The sequence below is a fragment of the Schistocerca americana genome, chromosome 8 (genome assembly GCF_021461395.2).
Source record: "Schistocerca americana isolate TAMUIC-IGC-003095 chromosome 8, iqSchAmer2.1, whole genome shotgun sequence".
Taxonomy (NCBI): domain Eukaryota; kingdom Metazoa; phylum Arthropoda; class Insecta; order Orthoptera; family Acrididae; genus Schistocerca; species Schistocerca americana.
The window spans coordinates 254,016,497-254,036,602 of NC_060126.1; the positions used below are offsets into that span (position 1 = coordinate 254,016,497).

The following is a 20,106-nucleotide window of genomic DNA, read 5'->3' on the forward strand; positions in this document are numbered from 1 at the left end:
TGGGGTCAGGCAAGAAGCTGATGTTCTAACTCATTGCACAACAGTGTTTCATTGGGTACAGGTCAGGAGCTTTGGTAGACCAATCCATTTCAGGAATGTTATTGTACACAAACCATTGCCTTGCAGATGCTGCTTTATAACAGTGTGCAGTGTCATGCTGATAAAATCACTGTCTCCTAATTGTTCCTCTACTGTATGCAGTGCAGAATACTGTAAAATGTGTTCATATTCTTCCGCATTTAGCTTTTTCTTAAGCATGACATGGGGACCATGCTCCTGTACCATGACACCAGCTTCTCTGTACTTATCTGTTTGCATTACACATGATAGCAGCTGATGTTATGCAGGTTTTTGTCAAACCCACTCCCTTCCACTGGACTGGCTCAGGGTATAGCATGATTAATCACTCCTAGTCACTCATGTCCAGTCATCTGCTGTCCAGTAACGTCAGACTTTATGCCACCTCAAATTTCACTTAGCACTTGACCGCATAAATAAGTGGCTGATGAGGAACTTGTCGACCATTGTACCCAATTCTTTTCAACTCCTTATACACAGTCATTATGTTAGCTGGCTGCTGGTAGCAAAGTGGAAAAAACTAGTGATTCCTTCCATTGATTCCATGTGATTTTTTTACAACCATCCTCCACTATGCTTATTGGCCCCTGTCCAACAGTGCATGAGGTCTGCCTATTCTAGGTTTAGCTATGGTTGTTCCTTTGCATTTCTATTTCACAATCACATCACTAACCATTGACTTGGGCAATTTTAGAAGGTTTGAAATGTTCCTGATGGATTTGCTACTGAAGTGACATCCAGTGACTAGTCCATGTTTAAAATCATTGAGCTCTCCTGACTGACTCATTCTGCTGCTACTGCTTCTCTACAAATGACACAGTGTTTTCTGCCTTCTTTTCTATTATCAGTTCCTCCTCTTGCGACATCTAGTGGTCAATTCTGCATCATATTTTTTCTTGATGCATATTGCTAGTTAGATCAGATAGTGTTTCAGAATACTGGAAATCAGGAACGTAAATTCTAATATTTGTATTAGGTAAAACCTACATTACCAGTACATTGACAGCTGGTAGTAGAGTGGGTCAAGTTGCATAAATGTTGCATTTAAAGTATTATATGAGAACAGCAGCTCAGTGGTGTAGGATGAGGAGCAGTGGATTTTTCAGAAGAGCTAGCTGTTTTTCTCCTAACACACATATATTAAGTAGTATGGAGGTAATTATCATAATATCAGTTTGAGTAGCTTAGGACTGGTTTTAATTTTTCTTAGTGTACTTTTTAAAAGTAGCCAGCAGTATCTGCTTCTGGTTGCATAACTTGATTCATTCTATATCCCTGACGGCTCTCCTTTATATTAGGATTTTTGGAACATGGTGTGTGAATCAATTAATGAATTCACAGATACTCTTGCTTTGACTTTCCTAAATGCAAAGATCCAATTATTCACCACTCTCACTTCCCGCCTAAATTGCGGATCACACTGTCCGAGAGGGATAAGTCTCCAGTCACATTGTTCCTGCCTACATTCATTGTAGACATTTATGGTCTGCTAACCAGAGAAGAGATTTTGCATGCTTTTGTTCTGTCTTCCCCATTGGTTATAGAGCAAGTGTATCCTCAGCATTAAATCATCAGACTCTTGGCAGGTGTAGATATATTATGAAACTATGCTCCTTTTGATATGTGTTGAGATTGGGGGAATATTAGTTAAGCCCATTATACAGTCAGAAATTTCCACCTACAAGTAAAGTACACACTAGAACAAACAATTTTGGTGTTCCTCCAGGTCATGTGATTTGTCAAGAGCCTATGAATCTTTGTCTGCTTTGTCTTAGTAGAATTTACACCCATATTCTGCAATTCTGTGTGAACTGCCTGGTAGAAGGTACTTCCCACTTCAGCGCATATTAAGGTGTCGTTCCATTCCATTCGCATATGGAGCAATCTAGGAATAGTTGCACAAATGCCTCTGTGTATGCTGTAATTAGTCTAATCCTTTCATCACACATCATACGGGAGTGACAGATAATCATGGTGATGTGTCTCTAGATTCATTAGTTAATATCTGTTCTTGAAACTTTGTGAGCAGGGTTATGTGGCACAGCTGACATCTAGATTATCTAGATTAAAGTGCTTGCCAATTCTGGTTTTTCACCATTTCTGTGACACTCTTCTGTGAGTCAAACGAATCTGTGACCATTCATCCCTTTTTTTTTTTTTAAAAAAAAAGAGTCAGTATTCCTTGTTAGTGCTATTTGCTATAGATTTATTTATTTACTTACTCATCCTTTGATCATTGTTTTGAATGATATTGAATATGTCAAAGAATATGAGTTTTTAGGCTTCCCTAACAGATTTGTTGCAAGCACATTTCTCGGGCTTACCACCAAATACTAGTGTGCAAATCCCACAATATTCCATCAATGCAATTGTTCAACATCTTCAGGAGGCTGTAGTTGCTGTTGTCAATGCTGCAGTATGTGACTGTTGATAATCCCATGGGGGTATTGAAATTTATCAGGCTAGGGGCAGAAAATATGCTGGCGGGAGAAGGCACTCACGAAAGTAACATTCATAGTAGCCACTGCCAGAAGCTGCAGAGAGTCCTTTCACGTGTGTGCTGTGGGCAAAGACTGTGCTGCTGGATGCTTTTGAGGTTAAAAGCTGAATTAAATCTCTGCAATACACTGTTTCTGATCATGAATTGGAAGTTATTGTTTTTGCTGTTGCTCCCTAATGGGCAAAGAGAAGACTCATTCAGCGACAGAACAGGCAATTTTGAAACTTCCTAGTGACATTGCAGAAGAGATCAGGAAGGTCACCAGTTGAAATTTAACCTGAAGCTGCCTAAAATGAGTAGTATCGCTTCAGCAGAAAGGCAGATTCTGCTAGACTTGAGAGCAGACAAAGGCCTCATTATTTTGCCTGCTGACAAGAGTAATGTCAATGTCCTTCTCTCATGAGCTGAGAGCAGTGGCAGGATAAAGGCATTGCTTGACAACCCTGCACCTTGGAAGCTAAGAGAAGATCCCACTGGCGAGATTCAGAGAAAAACTGTAGGCCTTCTGAAGAAGATTTATATTCTGACTGATGTCCTCAAGGGCCTTCACCAACAGGCTGCAATTCCACCAAGACTATACAGCCTACCAAAGATTCATAAAGGTGGGTCTCCTCTTTGTACAGTAGTGAGCAACATTTGAGATCCTATCTATTTCCTGGATAAACATCTTAGTTAGCTGTTAGAACCTTTTGTAGGCAAATGTGACCATCACCTCCAGAATTCAGGGGACTTAAGGCATTTAAACAAAAATTGACAAATCTTTTGGTTAGCTTTAATATAGTATTTTTATCGATGAAAATACCTCTACAGAACTCATTAGAGCTTATCAGCAGTATGTTTGAGAAAGATGTTATGGCATTGTTTAACCGTGTACTTTCCTCAGCTTATTTTATTTAATAACCAGTATTTTGAACAAGTGGGTGGTATCATCATGGGAAGTTCTCTGCCTCCCAAGGAGGTCAGCTGTTTTATGGAGGACTCTGAAGAAAAAGCACTGCAATTGGCAAGTCTTGAACCTTCCTGTTTCTGGTGGTTTACAGATGATACATTTGCAATGTAGCCCCATTGAACAAAGACGTTACTCATTTTCTCCAGCATTTGAACTCACTCCATCCGAATATTAAGAAAATCATGGAAGTGGGAAAAAGATGGCATCTTACCATTCCTGTATGTCATGGTTAGAAGAAAAGTCTGCAGTCCCTTGGGACATAGTATCTACCATAAGGTGACTCATTTATGGTTCCTTGGTAGGCTATACAGTCGTGAGGGAATTGCAGCCTGTTGAAGCAGGCCCACAATGACATTAGTCAGAATAGAATTCTTCAGAAGGTCTAAAGTATTTTTTGCAGGTCACAAGCTGTCACCCTCCTGCATAATGCACTACTGCCCCATGCTCTCTGGTACATAGAGGATATGTGGTCTAGATACCAATAGCACCTAATAAAAGTTATTGCAACCGAACAGTTATTCTGACAGATAGATATTCCATGTTTTCTTTTCTAAGCAAGTGTTTTTCATCCACCATCAAAATGGAGGAATTTGTTGTGTTTGGTCACAAACAATCTTGGAGATAGAAAATCTGGTGAATATAAGATCCCATGCCAACCTGTGGAATCTTACATTGGGCATACATGTTGACCATGCAAGAACGCATTGCCTGACCATGAAGCAATTTTATTCTCAGTGTCATCATTCTGGATAGGGTTTTTAAGGAAGCCAAATTAATCCATACAGCAGACAGTATTATCAACAGGGATGCAGGTTTTCAAGTAAGTTGTGCCTGGAAGTCAGCACTGGTTGCCACTAAATTAAAATAGGAGAAACAAGAACCTCTGATTCATGATTGGATGTAGCACACTGTAGAGATTTAATTTAGTTTTTAACCTCAGAAGTGTTGAGGAACACAGTCATTGCCCACAGTGCACATGCAGAAGGCCTTTCTGCAGCTGCTGACAGGGAGCGCTTTGTGTGCTGCTTTCGTCCGACTTTGGGTGCTTTCTCATGCATGTGTATTTGCTGCTCCTAGCCTGACAAATTTCAATGCTGTCATGTGGTTACCATCAATCACATCTTGCAGCATTGAAAACAGCAGTTACCACCACCTGAAGATGTTGTACAATTATATTGATGAAAAATTGTGGGATTTGCACAATGTTATCCAGTGCCGAACCTGAGAACCATATTTGTATGTCATGTCAAAGTATATTTACAGCTGCAGGGTAAATTGCAATTTGAACATTTATAACATTTTTACTGTTTGAACACTTAAAAGTGATGCACTGTAAGTTACCTTGTATTTTACAAAATTTTAAACAATAAAATAATGTTGTTGTTATTGTTGTTGTCCTTCTGTGGTCTTCAATCGAAAGACTAGTTTGATGCAGCTCTTCATGCTAGTCTGTTCTGAGCAAGTCTCTTCATCTCTGCATAACTATTGCAGCCTACATCCATTTGAACCTTACCATTATAATTAAGAGTTAGTCTCTGCCTACAATTTTTGTTCCACACTTCCTTCATTTACCAGTTGCTGATTTCTTGATGCACAAGCATGAAGCCTGTTAATGGATTCATTATTTTAGTCCGGCTGTGCCATCAGTTTCTTTTCTGCTCATTTTGATTCAGCGTCTCCTCATTAGTTATTCAGTCTACAAATCTAATCTATGGCATTCTTCTGCAACACTACATTTCAAAAGCTTCTATTCTCTTTTTGTATGAACTGTTTGTTGTTCTTTTTCACTTCTGTGAAAGGCTACACTGCACACTTGTACCTTAAAGAAGGACTTTCTGACATTTGGATTTGTATTAGATACTAAAAAAATCTTTCTTTTAAAGAAATAGTTTTCTTGCTGTTGCCAGTCTGCATTTTATATTGTCTCTATTTTGGCCATCATCAGTTATTTTGCTGCCCAAATAACAAAATTCATCAACTATTTTTGATGTCTCATCTCCTAGTCTTAATACCCTCAGCATTGCCTATTTTGTTGATGTTCCTCTTATAATATTATTTCATGATGGTATGTTGAACTGCTCTTCCAAGTGCTTAGCTGTCTCTGCCATCAGTTACAATATCATAGGTGAACCTCAATATTTTTGTTTTTTCTCCCTTCTCCTTGGTTTTCTTTGCTATTTGCTCAATGTATAAACTGAATAACATTGGGAATGGATTACAGTCCTACTCACTCCCTTCTAACAACTATTTTCTGTTCATGTTCTTCCGCCTGTATAACTTCAGTCTGGTTTCTTTATAAGATGTGGGTAACCTTTTTCTTCCTGTATTTTATCCTTGCTACCACCAGAATTGCAGAGCATATTTCAGTCAACATTGCTTAAAACTTCATCTACATCTACATCTACATACATACTCCGCAATCCACCATACGGTGCATGGCGGAGGGTACCTCGTACCACAACTAGCATCTTCTCTCCCTGTTTCACTCCCAAACAGAATGAGGGAAAAATGACTGCCTATATGCCTCTGTACGAGCCCTAATCTCTCTTATCTTATCTTTGTGGTCTTTCCGCGAAATATAAGTTGGCGGCAGTAAAACTGTACTGCAGTCAGCCTCAAATGCTGGTTCTCTAAATTTCCTCAGTAGCGATTCACGAAAAGAACGCCTCCTTTCCTCCAGAGACTCCCACCCGAGTTCCTGAAGAATTCCCGTAACACCTGCGTGATGATCAAACCTACCAGTAACAAATCTAGCAGCCCGCCTCTGAATTGCTTCTATGTCCTCCCTCAATCCGACCTGATAGGGATCCCAAACGCTCGAGCAGTACTCAGGAATAGGTCGTATTAGTGTTTTATAAGCGGTCTCCTTTACAGATTAACGACATCTTCCCAAAATTCTACCAATGAACCAAAGACAACTATCTGCCTTCCCCACAGCTGCCATTACATGCTTGTCCCACTTCATATTGCTCTGTAATGTTACGCCCAAATATTTAATCGACGTGACTGTGTCAAACGCTACATTACTAATGGAGTATTCAATCATTATGGGATTCTTTTTCCTATTCATCTGCATTAATTTACATTTATCTATATTTAGAGTTAGCTGCCATTCTCTACACCAATCACAAATCCTGTCCAAGTCATCTTGTATCCTCCTACAGTCACACCTCCCCGTACACCACAGCATCATCAGCAAACAGCCGCACATTGCTATTCACCCTATCCAAAAGATCATTTATATAGATAGAAAACAACAGCGGACCTAGCACACTTCCCTGGGGCACTCCAGATGATACCCTCACTTCTGATGAACACTCACCATTGAGGACAATGTACTGGGTTCTATTACTTAAGAAGTCTTCGAGCCACTCACATATTTGGGAACCAATCCCATATGCTCGTACCTTACTTAGGAGTCTGCAGAAGGGGCACCGAGTCAAATGCTTTCCGGAAGTCAAGGAATATGGCATCCGTCTGATACCCTTCATCCATGGTTCACAAGATATTATGTGAAAAAAGGGTGAGTTGCATTTCACAGGAGCAATGCTCTCTAAAGCCGTGCTGATGCATGGACTGCAACGTCTCTGTCTCAAGGAAATTCATTATATTTGAACTGAGAATATGTTCGAGAATACTGCAACAAATCGATGTTAAGGATATTGGGCTGTAATTTAGAGGATCCTTCTACCCTTTTTATATACAGGCATCACCTGTGCTTTTTTCCAGTTGCTTGGGACTTTACGTTGGGCAAGAGATTCGCGATAAATGCAAGCTAAGTAAGGAGCCAATGCAGTAGAATACTCTCTGTAAAACCGAATTAGAATCCCATGTGGACCTGGCGATTTATTTATTTTCAACCCATTCAGCTGATTCACAACCCCACTATGTCCTCCATACGGGAATGTGTACGAGACTCAAACGGCAGTATGTTTGTACGATCCTCCTGCGTGAAAGATTTCTCAAATGCTAAATTTAAAATTTCAGCTTTTGTTTTGCTGTCTTCTGTTGCCAGGCCAGACTGATCAGGGAGTGACTGGATGGAACCTTCAACGCACTTACCGATTTTACGTAAGACCAGAATTTCCTTGGGTTTTCAGCAAGATCTTTTGCCAAGGTATGACAGTGGTAGTGGTTGTATGCTTCATGCATCACTCTTTTTACAGCAGCACGAATCTCTACTAACTTTTGCCTGTCCTCATTCTCCCAATCTTTCTTGTACCGCAAGTGCAACTGTCTTTGCTTCCTGAGCATTCTCCGAATTGCGCTGTTAAACCACGGTGGGTCTTTTCCGCCCGTAACCCACTTTTTTGGCACATACTTCTCCAATACGTGATTTACAAAGTGTTTAAAATTTGCCCATAATTCTTCCACGTCCATTGTACCGGAAGTAAATGAAGTCGATTCATTTACTAAGTGGGATGCTAACAACTGCTTATCTGCTCTTTCTATTAAGAATACTCTCCTAGCCTTCTTGACCGACTTTCTAACTTTCATAACCCTAGTCATAATGACAACATCATGATCACTAATCCCTGTCTCAACACTGACACCGTCGATGAGGTCTGGTCTGTTCGTGGCTACCAGATCTAAAATATTTCCATTACGCATTGGCTGTCAATTTAGCTGCTCAAGACAGTTTTCGGATAATGTGTTCACAAGTAATTCACACGACGGCTTGTCTGTACCACCTGTAATGAATCCATACACATCCCAGTCTATACTAGGTAGGTTGAAGTCGCCTCCAACTAATATAGCATGATCCAGGTACTTCTGCGATACAGAGTGTAGACTCCGTTTGAATGATTCTGGAACTGTTACAGTGGAACCTGGTGGCCGGTAAAAACACCCAACAATTAACTTTATTTCTCCTAGCCCTGTTAAACATGTCCAGATAACTTCACAGTCACACTCTTCTTCAACGTCAGTAGACACAATATTTTTGTCAACTGCAATGAAGACACCACCTCCTACGGTGTCTAATACGTCTTTCTGATACACGTTCCAATCCTCACTAAATATTTCAGAACTTCCTATCTCAGGGTTCAGCCAGGTCTCAGTCCTGAGAATAATTTGCGTGCCACATGCTTCCTGGAGGGCAGTAAATTCAGGAACTTTATTCCAAACACTCTGAAAATTTACTGCTAATATCTTGATAGATGAAGTGTCTTTACACTGAGTGCGTCCTGATTTCCCTGCCTGCATGTCGACTTGTGAGTGTTCGTCAGGACACCTCGCACTACTGCCTAGCCTAAAAAAACCCCATGTGCACGCCACAAGTACTCTACTAACCGAGTAGCCGCTCCCTTTGTGTAGTGCACCCCTGACCTATCTAGGGCTGTCTGACAATTCCCCACCCAATAGTGCATGTCTAGAAATCTGCAGCCAAAACAATCACAGAGTCGACGAGGCCTCTGGTTGAGACCCTCCACTCGGCTCCAAACCAAAGGACCCCAATCCACTCTGGGAACGATGCTGCAAATAGAGAGCTCTGCTTGCACCCGGCGTGCAAGGCCAGTGGTCTTCACCAAAACTGCCAGCCGCCTGTATGAAGTGAGGACCGCCTCAGAACCCAAGCGACAGGCATCATCTGTGCTGACGTGAGCAACTACTTGCAGACGACTGCACCCCTTATGCTCGATAGCCGCAGGCAAGGCCGGCTCCACATCGTGGATGAGGCCCCCTGGCAGACAAACCGAGTGGACGTTGAATTCTTTCCAGACCTGTACACTATTTCCCTAAGGGGCTTCATCAACCGCCTAATGTTGGAGCTCCCAATAACCAGCAAGCGTTTGCCCCCGTGTGCCTGCTTGGGCCCTGCTGAAGGAGCGGCCACTTGCCCACTGACTTTGTCTAAATGTACAGATGTTAAGGATGCAAGTTTACATTGCGTAACCCTTACAAGGGTAAAAGTTCTCTTACACATATTTGAAAAATATAGGGCCACCACTGTCTTCCGTTATGTTCAATAATACACTTTCACCACCAAAATAATTTTGAGGCGACCAATTCTTAAAATCAGTGAGGTGTGTGACATGTGTTCTATGAACCTAATTAGGTCCATACTTTCATACGAATCTTGGACTTTCAGACTTAAAGTTTTGTTTGCAGAGTGATTTTATCAGGATGTAAAATATAGAGAAAGTATTACAAATCAAAGCCAAAACTCATTTACTCTCATGACAGTTAAAAACGTGAACATTGCACACAAATTTACCAAGTAAATGTTGTGATGTGGGTTTGATATATCATATACCAATCTCTTGCTGTTTATGTACAAACCAACAGAACCACTAAGGAGTGTAATAATGTTTCAGGCTAATGTATATTATCATAAAAAACACAATTAGTTACTTCAGACCTTCTTGATACAGAGAAGATGATGATTTGATGTGTTTTTCGTGAAACAGATGCAGTATGCTAGCTATAAACATACACTAGCCAATTTAATCACTCACAGCCTTACGTATGTGGACCTAATGGTCCATAGTTTTTTTTTTTCGAAAGCTCCTTACTACATTGTAGCAGTAGACAGATATGGGATACAGACATCCTAATCCTCAAAACTGTATATCACTTTAGTGGGACATATGTGTCCCATCAATCACAAAAGGGTTAACGTATCTTCTAAGATGTAAATGTTGTGTGACTAGGGCCTCTCATCGGGTAGATAGTTCGCCGGGTGCAAGTCTTTCAATATGAAACCACTTTGGCAACTTGCACGTTGATGGGGATGAAATGTTGATGATTAGGACAACACAACACCCAGTCGCTGAGCAGAGAAAATCTCCGACTCAGCCAGGAATTGAACCCAGGCCCTTAGGATTGACATTCTCTCGCGCCGACCACGCAGCTACCGGGGTCGGACATCTTCTAAGATAAGTTGTAGGGTCAGTATTGCCTCACATATCCCTACATCTCTCTGGAACCCAAACTGATCTTCCTCAAGCTTGGCTTTCTTAGTTTTATAAAATATTTTGAGATGTATTATTTATATAGATTTCAGCTCTTTTTATGCCAGCTGTTAATCTCCTGTTTGTTAAAATATTGATACTATATAAAATTGTTTGGTGAAGAAATAGAGCACTTTAGACTGGGTGACTGATAAGTGATGACTGATGAGTGATGTCAATCTGTTCAGTGTTATGTTGACTGTCTAATCCTGTACATGTGATACTGTCTGTAAAGATGTAACTCTTATCATATTAAATAACAGCAGTTAATGAATGCAAGGACATTTGGAATTGTTGCCCACAGTCTTAAGACCAACATTCGAAGCTAAGACAGTGTATGACACTTTTGTTCAGGAGACTGAAATTGCTTTGATTGCGCTTTGCTATTTGCAGTTAATTAAAATGCTAAGCATTCATAATTTCTGTACTGATCTTTCATAAGCAAGTCTTAAAACATCTTGTAGGCTCATTCATAATGGCAAATGTTATTTATGCTGCATTGCAACACACCATGTAACATTCTTTTGAACAGCTGATGGGATGATGTTCTGATAAACAACATTAAGACTTATTTTCCCTTAGTGGTGGACTTGTACATAAGATCCGTCTACTACATTAATTTCGTACAAAGTTAAAATAAAATTTCAGTGGGTGGCCAGATATCTAAATGGCAATGTGTGTTAAAGAGGCATGTGAACACCTACACATCAAGAGGCATTTTGGGAAGTGCCTTCTAGTACTGGACACACTGAGGTTGTGCCAAGATGAACACTGATTTAACTCATATAGGAGGCAATGCTTAAACATCAAGTTTGGTTACAAATTGAGAAAACCAGATACAGAGAGTTATACACTGTTGGTCCAAGTGTGTGAAACAGAAGCCATGTCAGACAATATGTTTAAGATTGATTTATTTGCTTTGTAGACAGAAAGGAAACTGTTGCTGATGAGTCATATTCAGGTCAACTGTTAACAAGCAGTATGATAGATACCACTGAGCTATTGTAGCAGCTACTGGTAAAAATTAGGTTGATGGTGGGTGAATTGCTACTTAGCAACAGCAGTGTTGATATCACCATATAATAAAGATTTGAATAAGTGGAAGATCTGTTCTCAAGTTATGTTGCACAGTTTGAGTAACAAGTAGAAGTAAACAGGAATGCAGACTGCAGAAGATTTCACCAATACATCTGCAAATTATCATCAAGGGAGGTGAAAAGCTTCAGTATCAATTTTTACCAAATATGTCAGAAAGTTCTCATCATTTCAGCATCACATATTGATGGGCTTCTATAGACATATCAAATCAATGTTTCAAGCCCTTCCAAAAGAAGCAGTCACTGATAATTTCCAGTAGTCTTACAAATATTGATAAACATGTATTTGGTCAATAGAAATGACTTTGAAGATGCATTAAGATATTTTCTCTTCTTCTTTTTAATTTATTTACTGGGTGCCATTCTTCAAACTTCTTGGCACACCTTGTATTTCCAATAAGATACTAGTTTAGAGACAGTTAATGACAGCACCTTAGTTGATTAAACAGTCACACATCCCAAACATTCAGCTTAAAATTGCCACAGGCAAAGGTGATCAGTTTTATCAGCCTCTATGTTCTTGTTATGTCTACACATTTTTATAAGAGGTTAGTTTGATAAATCAGTGAAACAGCTTTTTCTCGTGCATCTATGCACAAATTATGCTGAACTTCAATTACAGAATATTAAAAGCATACACAGGATTTATAAAAAGTTCAATATACAAACCGGGAGACTGTTGTCTACCAGTCGATCAGAACCACACACTAGCAGGACACTAAGTGCTCGCAGGAGTTCCCAGTTAGTCTTATGGCTGAACACAGCATGATGATCATCGAAAGTAAGCTTCCCCAGTAGCTGCTTGGCTAACTGTGATAATCTGCCACTGACATGCATCTTCTACCCGGAGTGCAGTATGCTGAAAATAAAATTATAATATCAGCTGATTACATTCATTTGTTATTCATTCATTCATTAGTTCATTCATTCATTCATTTAATCATCATGTTCCATAGACCCCATGATGAAGGAAAACCTTTGTGGATATGGAACAAGCCAAGGTATACATTAATAATCTGTTTAATCAAGGTATATATTAATAATCTGTATTCTCTATTAACAGTAAACTATCACCCTACTGCTTAGTGCTACTCATGCTCGTGCTAACTAAATTTAACCAAGTAAACTAGAAAGAAAGCTTCTATTTTGGAATAAACTGTTACTTTTTAGTTTTACTATATAGTTGCTATTTGCCTGCTATTAATAACTCAATATTTACTAGATTACCATCATATTTTTCAAAGAAAATATTTTCTTGCATCTGTAGATATCGACTCAAATTTACAGTAGACAACTACCTGTCACACGTATTTATAACAAACACTGCTGCTTGCCATGTAACTAACAGAACTTTACAGTCCATGAATGTAGATATTCAGATAGTTTGTAGATGGAGTGGCTAATGAGTAGTAAGTTTCAAGTGCAGATATACTGTCCAGTCACACTGTGATCATATGTAAAAAGCCTGAACAACCGCCTTTTGCAGTGTGGACCACTGTGAGACATGCAGTAAGAGAGTCAATGAGGCTCAGGAAGTACCGCCAGGGGTGTGGAGCCATGCTGACTCCATTGCCATGGCCAGCTGTGCTAGGTTTCTTGGTTGAGGGTCTGTGACATGAACTGCCTGACCAAGGTGTCCCCACATATTCTCAGTTGAGTTTCAATTTGGGAACTTTGTTGGCCAGTGGAGTACAATAAACTCGTCCTGGTGTTCTTTGAAACATGCTTGTTCACTGTGAGCAGTGTGACATGTTGCACTGTCTTGCTGGTAGGCATCAGCATTCTGAGGAAAAACAAACTGCATCTGGGTGGAAGTGGTATTCAAGGATAGATGCATACCCGCGTTGATACATTGTGGTGCCTTCCAGAATGATGAGATTCTGCAGGAAATACCATGATAACAACCCCCCAGACCATGACACTCTCTCTTCCCCTGTGGACCCTTGGCTTTCAAAAATTTCACGCCCTACACACCAACGATCACCTGTCTGTTGGAGCATAAAATCTGATCCATGTCACCCTCCTGACACACTGTATACACTGAAGAGCCAAAGGAACTGGTACACCCTCCTGACATTGTGTAGGGTCCCCGCGAGCACACAGAAGTGCCGCAAAATGGTGTGGCAGTAGTGCTGGAGGGAATTGAAACTATGAATCCTGCAGGACTGTCCATGAATCCATAAAAATACAAGGGGGTGGAGTTTCTTTTCTGAACTGCATGTTGCAAGGCATCCCAGATATGCTCAGTAATGTTCATGTCTGGGGAGTCTGGTGGTGAGCAGATGTGTTTAAACTCACAAGAGTGTTCCTGGACATGTGGGGTGTCACATTGTCTTGCTGGAATTGTACAAGTCCGTTGGAAGGTGCAATGGACATGAATGAATGCAGGTGATCAGACAGGATGCTTACATAAAACTCACCTGTCAGAGTCATATCTAGACTTATCAGGGATCCCATATCACTCCAACTGCACATGCCCCATATCATTACAGAGCCTCTACCAGCTTGAGCAGTCCCCTGGTGACAAGCAGGATTCATGAGGTTGCCTCCATACCCCTACACATCCTCCCACTTGATGAAATTTGAAACAAGACTCGTCCAACCTGCCAACAGTCTAATGTTGGTGTTGACAGGCCCATGCAATTCATAAAGCATTGTGTCATGCAGCCATCAAGGGTACATGAGTGGGTCTTTGGCTCCAAAAGCTCATATCGATGATGTTTCATTGAATAGTTCACATGCTACCACCTGTTGGTGGCCCAGCACTGAAATCTGGAGCAATTTGTGGAAGGGCTGCACTTCTGTCATGTTGAACAATTGAGGCGTTGAGATCAGAAAAGGGACTTGTCATCATTTTTGGGGTGTATGAGTTATTACTGTAGTTGGTATTTTCACACGATTCCACATGTGTTGGTTCTAAAATGGGACTTGTTCAGTTTTTTCTTCCCTGTCAAAACCAGTGTTGAAATTATGTTTCGTGCAGAAAGAGAACTTGTCAGAGAGAGAAGTCCCTATATTGCACAAAAGAACGTGAGGCGTGAGGGCAGCACTGTAATGGTTTGCAGTAATCAGCTGTGAGATTTCAAAACGGCTTTGGCGATGGAACCATCAGATGAGTCCCAAGACGATTTACATGAATTTAGAAGGAAGAAAAGATGCCCCCAATTGTGGAAGAAGAATGTGATTAAACAAAAGAAGGTCAAGGGCACGTTGTGAAAAAATTGTACAAGGAGAAGAGGTGGGAAAATCAGAAATGATCACATTCGATTTCATGCAGAACATGCCTGTTCCCCACATACTGATAACTGATATGTTCTATTTGCGGCAGCCATGGGTATTTGTATTTGGTATTCATAGATTTTCTGATAACAAAGCTTTAATTTATATGTTGATGAAGTAACTGCTAAGAAGGGTCCTAATGCAGTGGTTTCTCTCCTTATGGATTTCATAACTAAACCTGTGGCCTCTAGTGTGAAAACGTTGTATGGATTTTCAGATGCCTGCTTAGGACAGAATAGGAGTCACGCAATGGTTAAATTTTGGTACACTTTAGTTCATAGTGGTAAATTTTCTAACGTTTTCCGCATGTTCGCAACCCGTGGGCATTCCTACAATGCCTATGATAGGGACTTAACAAGTCTGAAATTACAGAAAAGGAAACAGGACACAGTGTATATTCCCCACCTATGGTTCACAGTACTACAGAAAGCGAGGAAAAGCATGCATATTGAACTATGCACACAGGACACATTTCTTGACTATCAGAAACATATAGATTCATTTTTTAAGAAGTCTGTAACTGTGAAAGGAGAAAAATGGGCTGTTACATGTTACAAACAATTTGAGTACACTGACCAATAAAAATTTGTCTCTGTTTCACCTAATAGCAGTGGAATGGTGAAATATGACTTTCGTCTGGTTAAGGCTGGGACAGTCCCTCATTTCCATAATGTGCCGAGAGCATACATGGACGTCATTCCACTGAAACCTGAGAAACTGAAGGATATTGCACGCATGATTGATGTTATCTCTTTGCAGTCTCATGAGTATTTTGATAGCCTTCTAAAGCAATGCGACATTAATAAACTGACTAGTGGAGAGAATGCCAATGAATCTGGAAGTGAAGTTTGGGACAGTGACCAAGAGTGACAAATTTATGAACATATATCTCTGTCAATATAAAAGGGGTTATTTAATAAGTAAAACATGTGGAATTAACTCTCCAATGTTACATGTGTATGACCATGTTTCACTATACAACATTTCAGTACAATGACTGTTGTTTAAATCAAAAAGGGGATATGTCAGTCATTTTCTATTACCATTTTCTATTAGTTGCCTTCATCCTATGATTACAGATTGTTAGTATAACATTGCATTCTTCCTCACGAGTCTGTGGGACTAACTATAAGGTTTGGGAATAACACTATTTAGAGTTATACAGTTTTTTCAATGTATCTCAGATCATCAGTTGAGTGACATATCCCCTTTTTGATCTCAATGCCCCAGTTCTCTTCAGTCGTTGTTGGTCCTGTTCTAGCAGGATCTTTTGTCCAGCCACAGTGATGTTGGAGATTTGATGTTTTACCATATTTCTGATATTCACAGTACACTCGCAAAATGGTCATACGGGAAAATCTCCACTTCATCACTACCTTGGATATGCTCTGTTCCATCGCTCATGCACTGACTATAACACCATGTTCAAACTCAGTTAAATCTTGATAACCTCCCATTGTAGCAGCAGTAACCAATGTAACAACTGTGCCAGACACTCGTCTTTTATGGACTGCAGTGCTGTGTGCTGCCTGTTTACATACCACTGTGTTTGAATACACATGGCTATACCCAGTGCTTTTTTTCTAAAAAAAAGTTTGAGGGTACTCCGATATTGGATATAATGCAGCCCATCTGCTTTCAGCCATGACGTCATCAACATGTCGAACTAAAAAAAAAAAAAAAAAAAAAAAAAAAAAAAAAAAAAAAAAAAAAAAAAGGTATCGGACTCTTCATTTGACTTCCCGCAAAGAAACCATTTCTTCTTTTCTGGAACCACCTGAAGATGACACAGATACTGTAGCCCAAAGCTGTGTAATGTTCATGCCTTGTTTATTTCTTTCTATGCCTAAACTTCCTACTTCTTTGCAAATTCTGCAGCCAAGTTTTTTGCTTGAAATCGCGAAGGATCATGGTAGCGGGACTGTAGAGACATCTGTCGGTAGCTTGGTGTTTGAGTGTACACATATCCGTTTAGTACTACCATCGCCCACTATTAGCGGGCGACGGCACTACATGCTTGTCGAACTGACTGCCAGCGATTCAGTTGTCGAGAACGGTTGCTGCAGCTTCAAAATGCTTGAAACAGTCAATGACATCGCTTTTCCCATCAAAAACTGCACTGGTATCGTTCATATTACAATTACCAACACGAAAAAATGAAATACAAAAATTATATCCGTGAAATAAATCTTTGGCACTCTTCCAAGTTCTCAGCATCGTAAAAGAATTACTTTGTCGACGAAAAAGTTTGGGGGTATGCATCCCTCAGCGTTCCCCCAGAAAAACAGCACTGGCTATACCAATTTCTTTGGCACTTCAGTCTATATCCTCCACTGCTCGTGCTGCCGCCTGCCATCTGTGAGTGGTTATTACACATTGACATTGAATGTAGGTGGTGGTCATATTAATGTGACAAGACTGTGTATATTTATTTTGCAGCTTTGTCTTTTGGACAAATTTTGCCCAAAAAGGTGTAATGAACACACTGAATATTACTGGAAAAGGATAGATACTTCTTTTTCAGACTGGATTCCACTGGCACTTAGTCATAAGTTGCCCCTTACCAGAAGCATTTAAACGCAAATCATGACATGTATGATGTGACTAAGTGATAAGTTATGCATGTGGGGGTTTCAATGCAAAAATGATGAAAGATCCAAGAAAAATTTTTAAACAGGAAATTTTTGATATGAATGAGAAAAGACAGAGGTAATATATTATGGTTATTATTATTATTATTTAGACTGATGCAGGACCACCCACATTTTGCCAAGATTCTTTTGAGTACACTGCAGAAATTTCACTGGGAAGCCATTACACATCCTCTATACGGTCCTGATCTCCCCCCAAGCAATTTCCATGTTTTTGGAGCCCTGGAGAAAAACATTTATGGCTGTCAGTTTGTTTGGACAGAGAGGTGCATGCCTGAGTACAATCATGGTTCTACAGGCAATTGTAAACATTTCTACATAAAGGCACTAACCATCTTGTTTCACAGTTGGACAAATGTGTCAGTAGCTAAGGCAATTCCTTTTGAAATAATTAACAGTTTATGTACATTTTTCCATCTCTCTTATTTTCATTTGACTGTCCCTTATACTGACATGTGAGTTAGGGGGTGGCTCATTATCTGGAGGAGTATAAGGTGTTAAGTATGTGTAGCAGCTCAGGAAGTGAAGCTCAGTACAGTAAGAAGTATAATGATCTTGTTTAAGTTAAGTATCATTTTCAGAATTTTATTTTGGTTTGCTGTTTTGTTATATTTATTGAACAGAGTTTTCATGTTGCCAGAGTCTAAGAATTGTAGGAAATGTATGTTAGTTTGCACTGTTGGGAACAGACACAACATATTTTGTGGTTTGTTTAGTGCTGAATATGGCTTGGTAAGCAAACATGTAAAAATAGAGGGAAGTGTTAGGATAATAGTACATTTAAATGTTACCATTTTGTTTTTTCTCATCATTTTTTGTTGTTCATATAGCTGGTATAGGGTTAATCATGTCATTTACAGCACCTCAGAGGGCTATTCAGGATAAAACATTACGAATTTTAGCAGCTGAAGTAGCTTGGTTGCAAGCTGACTATGCGTAAATAAAGGCTGAAGAAAGAAACAGAGCTTCATGCAGGAGAGTTACTCTACAGTATGTGAAGGAGAAGCAGAAGACATTTTATGACTGGGTAGTTAGAAAGAAGCACAATTTGCTAGCAGTAAGGAATGACAGGATTTTGTGGAAATTAAGAAAGAAGAGGGAAGCAGAAAGTAAGGAGAGAGAAGTTGCACAGAGCAGTAATATTGTAGAAGTTAAAGAGAGTAATCAGTTCCGAATCTGGTGAAAATACGAAGGCTGAAGTAGCTGTCATACTAGATGAAGCAAGTTGAGCTATACCAAAGTAAAGAAGTATGAAGATAACAACGTGAGTGATTTAAGTGCAGTAGTATTTACCCCATTGTGTGATAATGGGTGTTGTTTCCAGGCTGGGGAGGCTGGGCCAGATCTACAGGAAAGTACATGTGATGATGATTTTTGTGTCATGCAGAGTGGAACTACAGGCAGTAATGTTGTTGTAGATTCAGAGCATTCACAGAAGCTTTTTATTGTTGCTGATTGTTTTGCAGATGTTACAAGTAGTAAAGTAATACATACAGATACATTTATTAATATCCACCTTCAGAAGTAGCTACATTTTCCAAGATGGCAGAATCCTTCAAGGAATGTGAGCCTGATGATCAGAAGGTTATGGCAGTACAAACACTAGGTCACAGCCTCATGGAGTGGCAGACAGCACAGGCTGCTGATGCAAACAGTGAGCTGTTTAGAGTGCAGCCATGGTTCACTGTGCAAAACAGATGTAACTTACGTGAAGGATACTGCACAACTTGGGCTAGAGTTTTGGGTCAAGCATTATGCCAAAACTGACCTTCTGTGAAACACGGTGTAACCTAAGGGAAATTGTTCAATCAGGGGAAGCTGTTAGCACTGAAATACTATCACAAGACTCCTTTATGTTAAGGAATAATCAGTTGAACTGCATATAAACTCACTAGGGTGTAATTTGCATGATGTAATCTTGCATAACATTGGAAAGTTGCTTTGGGTTAGTGGGGTTACAGGAAAGCCTAGTACTATGAGAGGAATTCAGTCTGTGATTAGCACTACAGCAGGGAAGTAAGTAGAATTACCTTTCAGTGTATTTTTTGTGGTAGTACTGTATGTGGTTTATATGTGAACACGATTTTAGGGGTATGTTTTCTGTGAAAACATAAGGGCAACTTTGGTCATAGAAACTAAGTTTCAAATGTTGTACCAAAATGGTGAGCAAAGAAGCCATCAGATAGTTGAATAGAAATGCCAGACATAATAGATTAATGAAGTTGAACCATTTACTGTTAAGAATGATTTGGTAAGGCTAATTTGTTAAGAGAGGCAGAACTACAAGTACACTGGTCTACCTGTGGAGTACAGAATGCCGGTCGGTGGGGCCAAGTGGTTCTAGGTGCTTCAGTCTGGAACCGCGCGACCACTACGGTCGAAGGTTCGAATCCTGCCTCTGGCATGGATGTATGTAATGTCCTTAGGATAGTTAGGTTTAAGTAGTTCTAAGGTCTAGGGGACTGATGACCTCAGATGTTAAGTCCCATAGTCCTTAGAGCTATTTGAACCATTTTGATAATGACAAAAAGTCCTCGTAAGTCAACCAGGAGATTAAGTGAACAGGTTCATGTGAGTGAGAGAAGTTGCAGAGGTGTTT

General features: G+C 39.9%; 1 protein-coding gene across 1 annotated transcript in view; it reads right to left on the reverse strand.

Annotated features, from left to right (window-relative positions):
* The window catches only part of LOC124545743 (hydroxyproline dehydrogenase-like), a 109,953-nt gene extending 97,522 nt beyond the window's left edge, over positions 1-12,431 (reverse strand). The window contains exon 1 of the mRNA XM_047124685.1: positions 12,247-12,431. Within this exon, the coding sequence (XP_046980641.1) occupies positions 12,247-12,414 (168 nt within the window). The 5' untranslated portion in view covers positions 12,415-12,431. The remainder of the gene's footprint in view (positions 1-12,246) is intronic.
* Between the last annotated feature and the right edge of the window lie 7,675 nt (positions 12,432-20,106).